The sequence below is a fragment of the Nelumbo lutea genome, chromosome 6, assembly GCF_056320005.1.
Source record: "Nelumbo lutea isolate HS-2025 chromosome 6, American lotus-T2T, whole genome shotgun sequence".
NCBI classification, from domain to species: domain Eukaryota; kingdom Viridiplantae; phylum Streptophyta; class Magnoliopsida; order Proteales; family Nelumbonaceae; genus Nelumbo; species Nelumbo lutea.
In genome coordinates, this window is record NC_142689.1 from 36,025,432 (window position 1) to 36,040,846 (window position 15,415).

General features: G+C 35.3%; 1 protein-coding gene and 1 long non-coding RNA gene across 2 annotated transcripts; both read right to left on the bottom strand.

The window, feature by feature from the left end:
• Nucleotides 1-4,116: 4,116 nt before the first annotated feature.
• On the bottom strand, nt 4,117-5,468 carry LOC148848532 (putative long-chain-alcohol O-fatty-acyltransferase 3). The gene has a single exon (XM_088950984.1). It carries the CDS (start codon nt 5,386-5,388, stop codon nt 4,345-4,347), a length of 1,044 nt encoding a protein of 347 aa, XP_088807110.1. The 5' UTR covers nt 5,389-5,468; the 3' UTR covers nt 4,117-4,344.
• Nucleotides 5,469-7,059: 1,591 nt separating this feature from the next.
• On the bottom strand, nt 7,060-10,062 carry LOC148848533 (uncharacterized). The gene is made up of 3 exons (XR_016101327.1): nt 9,203-10,062; nt 8,445-8,549; nt 7,060-7,176 (listed from the first exon to the last, which is right to left on the bottom strand). It is a non-coding gene; the product is annotated as an uncharacterized LOC148848533 (long non-coding RNA).
• Between the last annotated feature and the right edge of the window lie 5,353 nt (nt 10,063-15,415).

Below are 15,415 nucleotides of genomic sequence, written 5' to 3' on the forward strand. Positions count from 1 at the left end.
TCGATTCGAACGGTCAATCCATTGTGATAAAAAAAATAAAAAATTAAAAAATTGGAAAATGGTCAAAATCGTTCGAAAGGTTCGAACAGTTTGAACGATTAACCGGCCGATTCAGCGATTTATTGACCAAAATCAACTGTTTTAGGGGAAAAAATGGTTTCAAAGAAAAACGGAACCAGTCAGATCCCGGTTTTTCCGGTCCGACCGTCCAGTCCGATCCAGTTTTAAAAACAGTGCATTTAACTACAGACTACAGTATTAGCAATTCATCAATTTCAGCAAACTAAACATTCACTTTCAATAGCAAAACTTCAACGATCCACCACATAGTACTTAACAATAAATTTCCATGATACATTCATTTCTACAATAATATTTACTTCAAAAGCTTTCAACAAGCACATTAGCTTTGTTAAATCCTGTTGCTGGAAAATATCATGAAATATTAAATATATGTATATGCTACTAACACTTCTACCTCAAACATTACTAATTTAGTCCTGCCTGAGGGTGTTACCTCTATGCGGTGTTGCTAGGATTCTGTTACTATTTCAGCCTTGCCCGAGAGAGTTACCCCTCCACGGCGGCACTACACAGGGCCTTGTTGCCTAAAGGTGTTAACCCTCCACGAAGTTGCACAGGAATCCATTACTTCAGCCTGCCCGAGGGTGTTACCCTTCTGTGACACTACACAAGGCCTTACTACATGATTCTTACTCGAGGGCATTACTCCTCAGCGGCCTTACATATTTTATAAGGCCACCAAGATAACAAAGACCTAGTACTCTGATGAGGGCTCCGACTCAATGGTAATCCTGTAGGCATTGTTTATCAAAAGGGACTAAGCTGCCAAAGACCTAATAATTCCGGCTCAACAGTAAATCTTTGGACACTGTTTATCAAAGGCACCAAGCTGTTAAAAGATTTAGTAACTCCAGGGGGCTTTGGCTCAATGGTAATGGTAACCAAATGGTATATAGATGTGGGCCCCATTCTTTTAGATGAAATATAACTTAAACACTTGTTTACTCTAGCTACTTTCCCTAATTATCTTTTTCTCCCTTTTTCTAATATATGGAAAATTTCTTACATTTTTCATATTTTGAATTGTTTTTAAAAAGGAGGTTAAAAATCATAGTTGGCCACGTTAGTTCATTTTACATGGGAATGTCCACTTGTTATTAATCACATTTGAGAACATTTGGCCATTAAATAGAGAAATCATTCTAATTTCATTCTCTCCATTCTTTCTTTTCCCTACCGAACAACCCATTTTTCTACAAAGGTTATGCAAATTGGCCATTCTAGATTACATCGTTCGTTCTCTCCATTGTAGATTATGTCTTCCATTCTCTCTATTCTCTCCATCCTTGTGGATATATGATGCTATTTGGTTAATGGATCGTGACTTTTTTCCCTTTTTTTTAACATCTTAATATTGTTTTCTTCTTCAACTTTACCCCATATATTAATGTTGATCGAAGGATCCTTCAACAGAATATCCACAATTAGGGGATCAAGAACTACTAGACTAGAAAAGGACCCGAACTCAATGCCAATATGGAACCAAAAGTAGGGATTTTGTTTGGTTTGCCAGGTGGCTCCCCCATTGGAGTGAAAATAGTTTTATATAATATTATTATATATTAATATTTACTAATCTATATATAATAACATATAAAATATAAGCATTTAGGCCTGATACATACAGCTTGAGCCCATAGTGCTCAAATTTATGCTTAAGCGTGAACCCGCAGCCAAGACCATTAGACTACTTGTCCCATTAATAGGTCTAATTAACTTTAACTTCAATATATAAATCACTATTATTAATTCAAAGTGGCGGTGATCTCCTGACTACTAAAAAGATCTACACAAATTGTAATTCTTCCATCATCTCTCATGGTTATAAGAATCATAAAACCCTCAACAACCTTAGGATCATAGCTCTCTTTTATTTCCTTATAATATCCTCTCGCGGTACAATTTGTGTTAACAACGCTAGATTTGGAGGGTTTTATATTAAAGGCCAGAATCAAAACCTTAATGAAGAGACTAATTGCATTCTCGTTGAGATCTGATTTGACCTTGATGATATTGTTGAGATTGAGATCAATCTAAATATCACCTACACCCTTAGCTCCAAGTCAATATTTGAAATTCCTCTATTTACTATTTTATTCATTATTTAATTATTGTATTAGTTATTAATCATTTTAATTATATAATCAATTTTTAATGGTTTCATCATTTTCATCTCTATTATTTTTTCTTGTAAACAATTCATATTATTTTCATTTTCATTTCTATTATTAATCTAAGTTAATTACTTTTAGTTTATTAGGTTAACTATATAGTCATTTTAACAATTAGTCTTTAACTAATTGAACAATTTATATTCCTTTTATCCGTTTATTAATTATTTGTACATTTTTTAATATTTAACCATTTTATTACCTATTTAATTATCTAAAATTTAATCAATTAGTTTTGAATAGGAGTGGGACGAACTTCGACAAGTCTAACTCGAGCTTAGAATGGCCTAATCCACATTTTTTCATGGATTGGTTTGGATTTTTGGTCCTTAGGTTGGGCTTAGGCCCAAAACCTCAAGCCCAAGCCTGGCTCGAATCCAACCTGGTACAAACCCAACTACACACTTGCATACATACACATAGTGCATTGGGCCAGATAGGCTCACTTGAGCTAACTTGACCAACCCGAATCCAGACCCAACCCGAGTACGTTAATTTTCAGTTTGGGTTGGGTATGGGTTGGAAAGGTTGAGTTTGACCTCGGGCCCGGTCTAGATTCAGAGTTGGGCCTAGGCTTACCTTAAGAGAAAATTTAGGCGGGGTGGAGGAGAGAAAATAGAGCCTGTGGGAAATATTTTAGAAGAGAGAAATGCCTATAATCAAGGTGGGTTTAGGAGTGTAAAGTATTTTAGGAGAGAGATTTTAGCAGTACTTTCAAGTAACTAGGTTGGGAATAATTAAGAACTTATGTGTGGACCATGGTTTTTGAACCATTCAGCCTAGAAATTGGCCAGGCAATTAGTTCTATTTTACCATTGAGTTAGTCAGAAAAGCACTCACCCAGACGGTTGAACCTCTAAACCATTTGACTGGTGAATTTTATTTCTTATTTTAAATATGTTCTAACATGACCCATTCGAAACGGACAATTAAAGCATTGACCCAAAATCAGACACTTCAACAGTTCAGTCTATGAATTTGTTTTTAGGGTCATTTACTATTACACCTTGTGTAGTTTTACGGATTTACTTAAACTTTATAGTTTATATTTTACTAAAACACCCCTTATAGATTTATAATTTGCATCTTATTTACTTAATCGACTTTTTATTAAGAATTTCTCATAAACTGAATGGAAAATGTTCAAGGGTAGGGGTGCAACTTCCACAGGCCCAGCCCCAACCCGAACCGGCCTAACCTGGAATTTTATACGGGCTGGGCTTGGATTTTCAGTCTTCGGATTGGGCTTAAGCCCAAGAAGTTGGGCTTTTTTATTTTTCGGGTCAGGCTTGGGCCTAACCCTTAGGTAGCCCAAACCCGGCCCGAACCTGGCCCGAGCCCAAAATGTTGCATACATATTTACATATATATACATATATATTTGTATATATAACATTTGTATAGATATTTTGCATATATATTTACATACATAAATATATGTATATATATTTGCATAAATACATTTATATATGTATAATTTTAGAATGGATTCATTGACCAACCCAAGCCCGAGCCCAACCCAAGTGCATCAAATTACAGTGCGGCCTGAGCATGGGTTGAAAAAATTGGGCTTTCGGGCTCGGGCCAGGTTTGGGCCTTAAGCCCAAATTTTAGGGCTGGGCCTGGGTTGACCATAAACCTAACTCAACCCGCCCGACTTGCACCCCTATTCAAGGGTATAGAACCATGGTTGTTTATTTTAAAAGTATTCCTAACACTTTTTTTGTATAAAAGAAAAAACAAAATTGACCAAATAGAAAAAAATAGAATGGTTGTCCATGTTTTATTAGCGACAAAAATGATATTCTTGTTTTTAGTTTCTTTCCATTAAATTTATTTAAATGGATACTAATATTAAAACCGTCATTTTCCACTTTCATACAAAAAAAAATAAATAAATTAATTGCAAACTATGGAAATATTTTAATAAATGACACTTGTCATTCTACATCATTCTTTAAATAATAAAAATTTAGAAAATTCAAAAACAAGAAAAAAAAAAGAAAAGAATGAAGATTTTGAAGAAAAACATGCTATGTGAACTGTCAAGTGGTTTAACATTTTTAATATAGTAATAAATGGCATACCCTTACAAAGTAATAGATGATATCTCTCCCAACTTTTCTTTCACATAAGCGATTGCAACAAGATTCTCCCCAATGAGCCTAGCGTCCGCACCATTCCTCAGGGGCGGGGGGAAGAACAGCCACATGGCAGTAACCACCACAAAACCGACCGTTAACAGCCCCGAAATCGTTCGGTGCAACCGCAACCTGCCGTTGACCGTCTTCTTCACAACGACCTCCATCGCCGTGCACATCCCGTGGAGTAGAAAGAAGCACGTGACTTCCCACGTCGGAGTCACATGGGTGATGTAATAGAAAATTAGTTCGTGCATCAGACCTGATACCAAGAAAGCGGCCAGAACGCCTGCCAGTGGAGCCAGACCCCTCCCCACAACACGCTCCGAAATGGACCTTACGGGATTGTATACGGTTGGCCGTAGAATGCCTGTGACCATTAGATTCCATCTCCTTCCCCAGAAGTCTTGCAGGGAGGTCGAGAGGTAGGGCTCGTCCGACTGCCGCTCGAGATCTTGGCCCAGCAGAAGCCGAGCTAGGAAGGCCCCGAGAGCTAGAATGAATTCTAGGAGAAGAAAAGCATGGCAACAATAGAGGAGTATGACCACTTTTCTCTGTAGATATTGCTTGTAGTCATAGATACGGATGAGAAGGGCAAAAAGCAAGGCTTTAATGGAGAGATTATTCAGAGGTGATTTGGTTTCGTTTCTGATGAATTGGGGAGATGGGTTTTGTTTGATTTTGATGGGGAGAGAAGCTATGGATATGAATCTGAGAAATGATTTTGGGGGGTGGGACGATAAGGGCCCTTGATCGAAAGCGAAGAGGAGGAGCTTGAAATTGGCTAACCAGGTGATAAAGAAGCTTGTGGTACCTGTCAGATGAACGGTAGATAGAAGTAGTGGGAGGAAAGTGAAAATGGAGAAGACAGGGAGGAGAGAAAGGAGCCTAAGTTTGCCTTTGGGGATCTTTGAAGCTATGAAATAGCAGTAAGTTAGAGACGAAAGAACTGATAATAAAACCTTGATAAAGCTTTGCAGCTCACCGTTCATCCTCTCTCTCTCTCTCTCTCTCTCTCTCTCTCTCTCTCTCTCTCTCTCTCAGTCTCCCCCTGTCTTTGCCTTTCGGGTTATGTTTGGTCTACTGGTTTCTCATAACTCTAAATCATTCATTAATTTATAGAATAAAAAGATTTGATAAGTTGCTTTTTTACGCAACTGGCTAAGATGGTTATTTTTCCAACCAAAAGTAAAACAAACTAATAATGAAAGGTGTGATGGATCTGCTGACAAACTGTCCCAACACAGTCCCAACTTAACCTACATCCGCACATTTTTATGGATTGGTGCCTTTGGTAGAAACCTTCTCATTATAAGTTAGCACGGCAAAAAATGACACATTTTTATGTAATTTATAAATCATTCTGTATAGATGTACTTAAGAAAGGAAAAACCTTCCCCTATTAGTTATCTATAGCCCCAAGAAGCAGGTGGCCCCCGATGTGTGTCCTGAAGCTGAATGTGTTTATGGATTGTGGCCTTTTCTATCGCCATGTTTATTAAGAAGCAAACAAAGCAGCGGATTGATTGATTTATGCAGCTTTTAATAATATTTTTCCTACCCCTTTCCCTTTCATCTTCTCTAGCTTTTATTTGTTTCTTTTGACTTCATTTTCTATTCTACGCCCAAAGGAAAAACCTTCCCCTATTAGTTATCTATAGCCCCAAGAAGCAGGTGGCCCCCGATGTGTGTCCTGAAGCTGAATGTGTTTATGGATTGTGGCCTTTTCTATCGCCATGTTTATCAAGAAGCAAACAAAGCAGCGGATTGGTTGATTTATGCAGCTTTTAATAATATTTTTCCTACCCCTTTCCCTTTCATCTTCTCTAGCTTTTATTTGTTTCTTTTGACTTCATTTTCTATTCTACGCCCCCCCCCCCAATTCAAATCAGCCTCCCAAGATTGTCCCCACAACGTCCTAATAATGATATCATCATTTTTAAGTATTATTATGGAAGATGTTTCTAATACACAGCGAGAATATGATCTCACCCACCCCCGTTGTGTATAGATTTATGCAGCTTTTAATAATATTTTTTCTACCCCTTTCCCTTCCATCTCCTCTAGCTTTTATTTGTTCTTTGACTTTTTACTTCACCTTCTATTCTACCCCCACCCCACCCCAACTTATATCAGTTTCCCATAACGTCCTGCATCATATTCCTGCGGTGTATTGAAACATCACAAGAAATATGACCTTTAGCCACGGAGTCAATAAAACTATAGCTACAGACTATAATTAAGTTTAGTTATGGAGAAAACCGTAGCCTATCTTTGCGTGACTATAACCTATGGCTACAGTTCAATTAATCCATGGTTATAGCCCATTTATAGCTACAGTTTCTATTCATAGCTAAAGGACGAACACATAGGCTGAACCGTAGCTAAAAGATACATATAGTTATAGTTTTTATATTGTTCATAGTTATATATCCAAATCTATAACCACGGGTTTTTACAAAACTATAACTATAATTCTTCTATTTATAGCTACAGTTTGCTACAAAACCGTAGCTAAATGTACTAACCAACAATGATTACTTTGATGATCTAATTAAATATGCAATTACAATGAAAAAATGTGAAGAAAGATAAGTAACAAAATCCACTAGTATTTTGTTTAATGCAAGATAAATTTTGAAATTCTAATCAACATGCAAAAAATGTCTTACAAGTGTCAATTTGTCTTATTATATATAATAAACCATAATAAAAATGAAAAACGTCGATCTCAATCACTTCATCCATGTATGTTGTTACTCCTTAAATATGCATCCAACCTGAAAAGTAAAATAAAATAAAAATTAATAGTTTGCATTAATATATATGAAAATCTAAAATATAAATTAGAAAAATTACATAAATCATTGGTCATACAATACCGATTAGCTTGTTAATAATCCATCCTATGAAAATACCATCCACCCAAATGGTTTAGAATAATTTAAAATAACACATGGTTTAGATTAGTACAAATCTCTCAAAGGCAAATATTGTTAAACATCAAGAGTCCTAAATAGTTGATTGTTCTACAAGTGCCTACATACCAAAAACAAATACATTATATTGCAATCACATGGAAATAAGAACTTTTATCAAAATAGTCAACCTAGTAGGTAATTAAAGATGACAAGTTTTCCATTGAGGAAGGCATTTGACTACTCAAATTGTTATTAAAGAGTTCACTACAACAAAAGAAATTATTAGTATACTAACAACTAAAAACCTACATTCTAATCATGGAAAGGAAATGGCACTTAAACTCAATAGAGAACCCTTAAATATTTGTAAATAGAGTAAGACCTTGAAATGCATTTGGTACTTGTCCAATTAAAAGAAACCTAAGAGAAGTAAGCCATTAAATTTATAATAAAATGATAAAATGTAACAACACCAACATGTATACCTCAAGATAAATATGTGTAAATGTAACAGCACCTACAAATTACCAATCAAGTCTTTTTTAGCAATTAAAAACTTAAATCTTCACTCTAACAAGGGAAAAATTAATATCTCAAATACCAAGTATTACTAGAACATATTCTTAGAGCTCTACCATTAAAGCACCTTATTAAAATGGAACCATAGGCTTTTCTGCAGAACCAAAATTGGTTTCCAGCATCTTTGTGCATTTCTTCTACTGAATAGCACTTTTAGGTTTTCTAATGCAATTCAACATGAAGACATCTTTCAAATAGGGACTATCCTAAAGGAGAGCAAGATGGAGTTAAAAGCTAAAAAATACTAGTTTTGCAATTCCAAATGTGTACAAACGAAGAATCACTTTGCTTCAAAATCCAAGAAGAAGAAAGTTTCTTATTAAAAAATATATAAACAAGAAGGTATTCATATTGTAATTGTTACAACACAAATTGTTTTGGTTCAATTTATTGGAGAAACAGAAGCATATTATAATGGTTGACTCAATTATTTCAAAATGCAATATTCAAATCCATACAAGATAGAAACCACTATATCCAAGGATAAAAGCAAATTTCACCTCTATTAGTATCCAAATTCAGAAAAATATAATAGAAAATAAACTTACAAGAAACATCTACTACAAAATCCTTGTCGCTGCCTTTGATGCTTATCCACATTCTTTCCCCATCTCCAAACTTCACAAGCACATTCTAAACCATTTCCATTGTCTCTGTTCATTATGAACCCAAAAAGGGTTGGGAAGTAATCAAATGACTGTTAATTGGTCTTAACCGCTTATACCCGTGTTATTAAAAAAATCAGCTTCCGAGAGTATCAATTAATTCAAAGCTAACTCCAATCATATACCACTACTAAAAGGATGAAAACTAAAGAAATTAATACGAGCTAGATGGGCTTAGTACAGAGTGGGCTGAACAATAGCAAATACATCCAAAGACATAGGCCATGTCACTACCCTTCGAGCAACAAAATGTGAACATGAGGACTAGTAGAATTACACAAAATAGGAATTAATGAACTAATATTATCCATTAGAAATCAACCAAATATCTAAACCGAACTTAATCTCCAAGTAGAAGCTAAACAAAATAGAATGAAATAAACAACGATATCATTAGTGATATAATTAGAAAAGAGAAAAAACAACAATTAAAATAAAACCAATAAACAAGCCATTTCTTTTAAGAACTATCAAGCTAATGTCTTCTTTCAAGGGGTTTTAAGGTACAGAGCATGCACAAGAACGCAAGAAAACCACAGCAAGGGGGACAAACTGGACGGGACTGGGTTGGTGTTTAAAAGAAAAGAAAAGAAAAAAGGTAAAATGTTAAGGAAGACAAAGAAAACGAGAATAAAACTAACCTCGTTAATTGGATTTCAGCATTAATATGATCAACGTTGCAATAGGGGATATCACAGCCCGTTTCGATCTCTTTCTCTAAACTGAGATGATGACTAACGACTGGTCGGGCTTCGACTTTGGCTTGATCGATGGAATAAGGAGGTCCCAATCAGTTTCGGTCTGACTTGTCTTCAAACAACAGAGGTGCTTGTAGGTTGTGACCAGGAAGTTGGTGAGGATGGAAACGCTTGTTGTTCGAAGCTAAAAGGGGGATGTGGTCTTAAACAGTGAAGTGCCATTACCAGTTCCGAAGTTCTGATTAACCCGCGGAAAAGACAGAGAGCAAAAGTTTGGGGGATGATTAAGGAACCGAAGAATGGTGACAAGGGGGTGAGGAATTAAAATAAAAGTTATCAAGAATTGATGGAGCACTGATTGGTTGTGAGTGGAAGTGGGAAATGTCACCGCTGAGAGCTCCCTGTTCTCGTCAGGAAGACGACGAACAGTGGACAAGCGACAGAAAGGATGGTAGGAACTAGGGAAGAATAGAGGAAGAGAAAGAGGGAGGGAAAGATCGAAGGAAGAGAGAAAATGAGAGAAAGAGAGAGGCTAGAGGTGCAAAGGGGACGCCGCTATGTCGAGAGCTCCTTCTCACTGCCGCGGCCACTCTGGTTTTGGGTTCGAAGGAAGACGCCGATGAATAGTGCTGAATGAGGGTCGTTCGCCACCGATGGATTCGCCGCTTTGCGATGAAGATGAACAGTTCGAAGAGGGGAGACGATACGCCGGAGCTGGACAAGGTTACCGAACTGAGAACTGCCGCCGCTCTGGTTCTCTATCGAAGGAGATGAATAGCGTCTGAAAAACGAATTCCGCGCGCTTTCCCTTCGAATGAAAGAAAGTTTAAATGTTAGGTTAAAATGGCATTTTAGTAATTTTGGAAAAACCCGATGACGGTTTTTGAAAATTTTGAAAGACTGGGTCAAACTGGGTCCACCAGGTTAAACCTGGTCTTTTGGTTTAATGGTGGGGATTTTTGGGCCAAAAAATGGAGGGTTGAGATGGGTTTGACTGGGGAGTGGGGTCGTGCATGTACAGGCCAGTGAGATTGGCCAAAATGGAATCTGTTTAGATTGGCCAAAATTTTACAGGGTGGGGTTTTCGGACAGTCTGATGTGATTAGTGGGATCAAATTGGCCCAAATGGACCCAGATTGGTCGGATGTGGAAAGGGCTTGATTCAGTTAATTTGGAACATTGAAATGGAATCTTTATATAATTGAGGGGCAAACGAGATCTATTTTGGGTGAAATTTCACAGAGTATGGTTTTTAGCCAATCTGAAGTGATTGGTAAGATTAGATTGGGACAACTGGGCCCGGATCGGATGGACTTTGAATCGAGTCAATTTAGAGCCTTGAAATAGAATCTTGGCATGATTGAGGGTAAATGAAGGTGCTTTGGGTTGAAATTTTATAGGTGAAGGGTATTCGAGATCCGATGGTAATGTCTAATTGGTTGAGGGGGGTCAAGATTGTAGGAATTTAGGTCAACGGGATGTTTTGGAATGGAATCTTGGTTTGATTGAAGGGCAAGTAGGAAAATCTAGGGATAAAATTTTATAAGCAGGTGTTATGGTATATCCAAAGTCTAAAGGTGTGGTATGATCGGTTTGGATATGTCAAGATCAAGGTAATCTAGGTTTTGAGTGTTTAAGCTAACGAGAGAGGTCAAAATAGAATCTTCGTTTGATGAGAAGGTAAATAGGGGAATCTTGAGTTGAAATTTTACGGGTAGGTGTTTTGGGAGGTCTTGGGTTTGATGGTTGTGTTTGATTTAGTGGTTGAAGTGTAAATGGGGGTTGATCGGGGTCATCAGATCAGTATCAGAGAGGTTTAATGGTGGATTTGGGGGGCTATTGGGCTGAAAGTTGGGATTTTTGGGTTTTTAGGTGTTTCTGAAAGATCGGGAGTGTCTGATCGAGAATTTTGGGTAAATTGGAGGTTCAGGTAGTGGACTAAGCAAAAATCAAGTGCTGACAACTACCCCTCTTTGTTGTAAGGTAGGAAACTATGAAACAACAAAGACTAAAATAAGCATGTAGAGATTTTTGCAAAGGGTAGGCTTGGAAGAGGGGCTAGAAGAGGAAGGAGGATTGAGACGAAAAGGAGTTCCCATGCAGCATCGTTTCATCATGTTCAGGCCATTTTTTTCTTGGCAAAGTAACCCTTCCAAGGTATCAAGAACCTTCAAAATCAGGGTACATTTGTCGTAAAATAAATAAAACAAATGGGAAATAATGATGAAAGCAACTTATCATATGAAAACCAATTACTTTTGGGAAAGTAACCCCTCCTAGGTATTAGAGAACTTACGGAATCAGGGCACATTTGTCGTAAAGAAAAGTAAACAAGTAGAAAACTGCGATGAGAGCAACTTATCATGTGAGAATCAATTACTTTTGGTAAAGTGAATAGAGAGGGAAAGGGTTTCTTGTGTGCGAGAGAGAGTTCGCATCAATTATTTTACCGGTCTTTCAAATTTTTTACTTCCATTCAATCTTAACCGTTTAACTGAATTCAATCTCAACCATTTATAAAGAAAAATTAAATTTATTTAATATAGTCATACTAAGCCACTAGTGTTTTAGTCATTTAATTATATTAATGTATTATTAGTTGCTTAATCATTTATCATGGTTATTATATTATTTCAGTAATAATTAGTAGTTTTTGTTAATTATTTAATTATTTGATCATTCTATCATTTAGTTATTTAAAAATTTCATTGAATATTTTATTTTATTATTTTATTAATTATTTAATTATATTTTAAATTTTTTAAATATTTAATAATTTCTACTAGTTATTTAATAAAAATTTTTAACTACAAATTTCTAGTGGTTTTCAATTAGTTGGTTTGATTCAATTCGGTTAGAACTAAGAACCTAACATTAAAAAAAAAAAAAAAAAAAAAAAAAGAGAACCTAAGAACCTAACTAGCATTTCAATTTATCCATTCTTATGAACTGGGTTGAACCAAACTAGATGTCATAAACCAAATATGCCATGACCCATGCCTTTGGTTGTAGTGTGTTTGTTGTCTCTATGTCATTAGTGAACAAAGGTAAATGGGGATGTTTGGTCATTAGTGTTATAGACTAAACATTGGATTTTGATCACTATGATGTGAATAAGATAATGTCACAACACAAAAAGGTTTGACTAAGAGGGGAGAAGAGAAGAAATCTAACTATTGGGTCGGGTTTGAATCGGTTCAAGAATAGGTGGAATCGATTACAAACTGATAATAATCAGGACAATATATCTGGAACTAGAGTCAACTCATCGGTCCGATTCCTAGAACCATAACCAACCTAATTAGTTCATGAACATTGGGTTTGTCGGGTCGAACCTGACCCATTGAATGCCATATTTCTATGTAATATAAAATATTATATTATCTATAGTATACATATAGTTAAATATATGTCGGTCATGTTAAGCCCAAGGCTGATTTAAAGTATTAGGCCTATGCCCAACCCTAAAATTTGGGGCTCTAATGAGGGCCCGAGCCTTGACTAGGGCTTAAACACAAAATTTAGGTCCAAGAGTGAAATTTTCCAACTCACTAAAATGAATTGGGTTAGACCAGTTTGGTAGATGGTTTTGGCTTTTATTTTTATTTTTTTTTTAGTAAATAGGGTTAGGTGTATGATCGAATTGGTTAAGGGTTGGGTCATGGTTTAATAATAATCTGACTAGCTGGTCTCGTCCAATTTTCTAAACATTAGTTAGTGTTATAACTTATAAGTTTGATTATATATAGAATAAATAACACTATTTTGAACTATGTAGATTATATATATATTGATTTATTTATATTTTATTTTAGTTTTTCATCTTTCAAAAATAAAAAAAGTTAAAAATTACACTTTGAGGCAAAAAAAATTGGTAAAGTGGTTGAAAAAGTTTATTAAATAAATTATTAGATATTATTTAATTAATAATTATTTATCTTTATTTTATAACTATTACTATATTAATAATTTTGTTATGAATTTAAATAATTTACTTGAATTGTCAATATTATTTTCATTCATAGCTAATTAATTAATTTATAATTAGTGGTTTTCATATATAGTTTATTATTTTCTATTAATTATTAATTTACTTAAATAATTAAATTAACTTTTGATGATTAGTTTTAATTAATCAAATAATAATTAATACTTATTTATTTATATTTTAGAAATTATTTTCTTTTTATTAATGTACTTGTGAAATTATTAATAATTTAATTTTCTAGTTTAATTGTTATTAAATAGAAATCATTAATTATTATTGTTATGCGATAGTAATGAGCTAATAATTTGTTAATTATTAATTATTAATTATATTCATTTACTTTAATAAATTATTAATTATTAATTTACTATAAAAATATAATTAATAAATAATAAATATTTTAAATGAATATTATATGATTATTATTCATGAAATAGGAATAAAATAATTGTAGCTAAAGATGATTAACTTTTAGCCACGGACAAAAATCCGTAGCTAAAGCTCAACTTTGCTTTTGTAACTTATAGCCACAAATACATTATAACCGTGGCTATAAATATCTTTTAGCCACGGCTACGGACAGATACATTATAACCATGGTTATAAATATCTTTTAGCCACGGACAGAATAACTTTTAACCACAGACAAGTTGTCCGTAGCTAAAGCTTAACTTTGCTTTTGTAATCTATAGCCACAGATACTTTATAACCGTGGTTATAAATATCTTTTAGCCATGGATAGAATAACTTAACCACGGACAAATTGTCCGTAGCTAAAGCTCAACTTTTAACTACAGACTAATTGTTCGTAGCTAAAGCTCAACTTCTGCCTTTGTAACTTATAGCCATGGATACATTATAACCATGGCTATATAATCTTTTAGCCACGGACAGAATAACTTTTAACCACTGACAAAATATTCGTAGCTAAAGCCCAACTTTTTGCCACGGACACCGAATTATCCCTATTATATCCCATGTTTTAGGTATGGTTTTTTTTACCATAGCTAAAGTTCCGTAACTATAACCCCATTTTCCAGTAGTTTATTCTCCATTGATGAAATCATTATTTTTGGTATTATTATCGGAAGATATTTCCAAAAACACTGCGGGGATATAGTGTGGGTGTGGGACGTTGTGGGGGCTGATTTGATCTCACCCACCCCAAAAAAGTAACAAATAAAAATAAAAAGTTAAACAAAAAAATATTGAATCAATTAACAAGTGCTAGACTAGGGGTGATCATTTCAGCCTGGTCCGGCTCGGAAATATGCATGTTATGTCATGTAATATATAGATATTTAATGCTTTATATATGAGTGACATTGGCCCAAAATCAGGCCCGGCTCGTATAAACTTGGGCTAGGGTTTATGTTTCAGGCCCAAAATCTTGGTCTGGGCTGGGTCTGGGCCTAAGCTATAGCCCTTATCATAAGTGCAAAGCCCGGCTCGGCCCGGGCCATGATCACCCCTATGCTAGATAGATAGAATCCTGCTCACGTCCACCCGTCCGAGTCCAGATCTCCTGCCCACGAGAACTCTACCCACGCCTACCCACAAATACACTACCCCCGTGAATTTGGGAACATCTCCCCCTGCATAATACTATGCATAGGATGAGATGTTTTCCATGTGTGGCTGCGATAAACGTGGAGAGAGTTCTTGTGGGCAGGAGATTGGTAAGATAAAGATAAAAAAGCTACTTATTTAACAAAAAAAAATATTACAAAAATATTGTTCTAACGATATTGGTAAGAGAGACCATCACACAACGCGGATTTGGTCCTAAAAAAATGGGTAGTGGGTCCATTCCATATAATACTCTCTCTAGAGCATACTTGCCTATGAACTAAGTCGCAAGAAAAAAAATAATATAAAAGAAAAAAAAAAGGAAAAAAAAAAGAAAGGAGGCTTAATTCTCAAGGCGAAAAATAAGGCTGAGACCCATATCTACAAAGATATTTCCTTCTCGTTTGTAAGAGTTACAAGGTACAGTCATGGTTTGGTGAAATAACCCAGCTGGAAGTCTGGAACTACTACCAGCAATCTTCGGATTGAATGAACGGTCTATGTTGGTCTCTTTGATGTTCATGTGGATTAATGCTAATTCAATTAACAAAATTGGCAAAATAGCCATCCCTTACTTGAGATTTTTGAAGGTTCTTTTG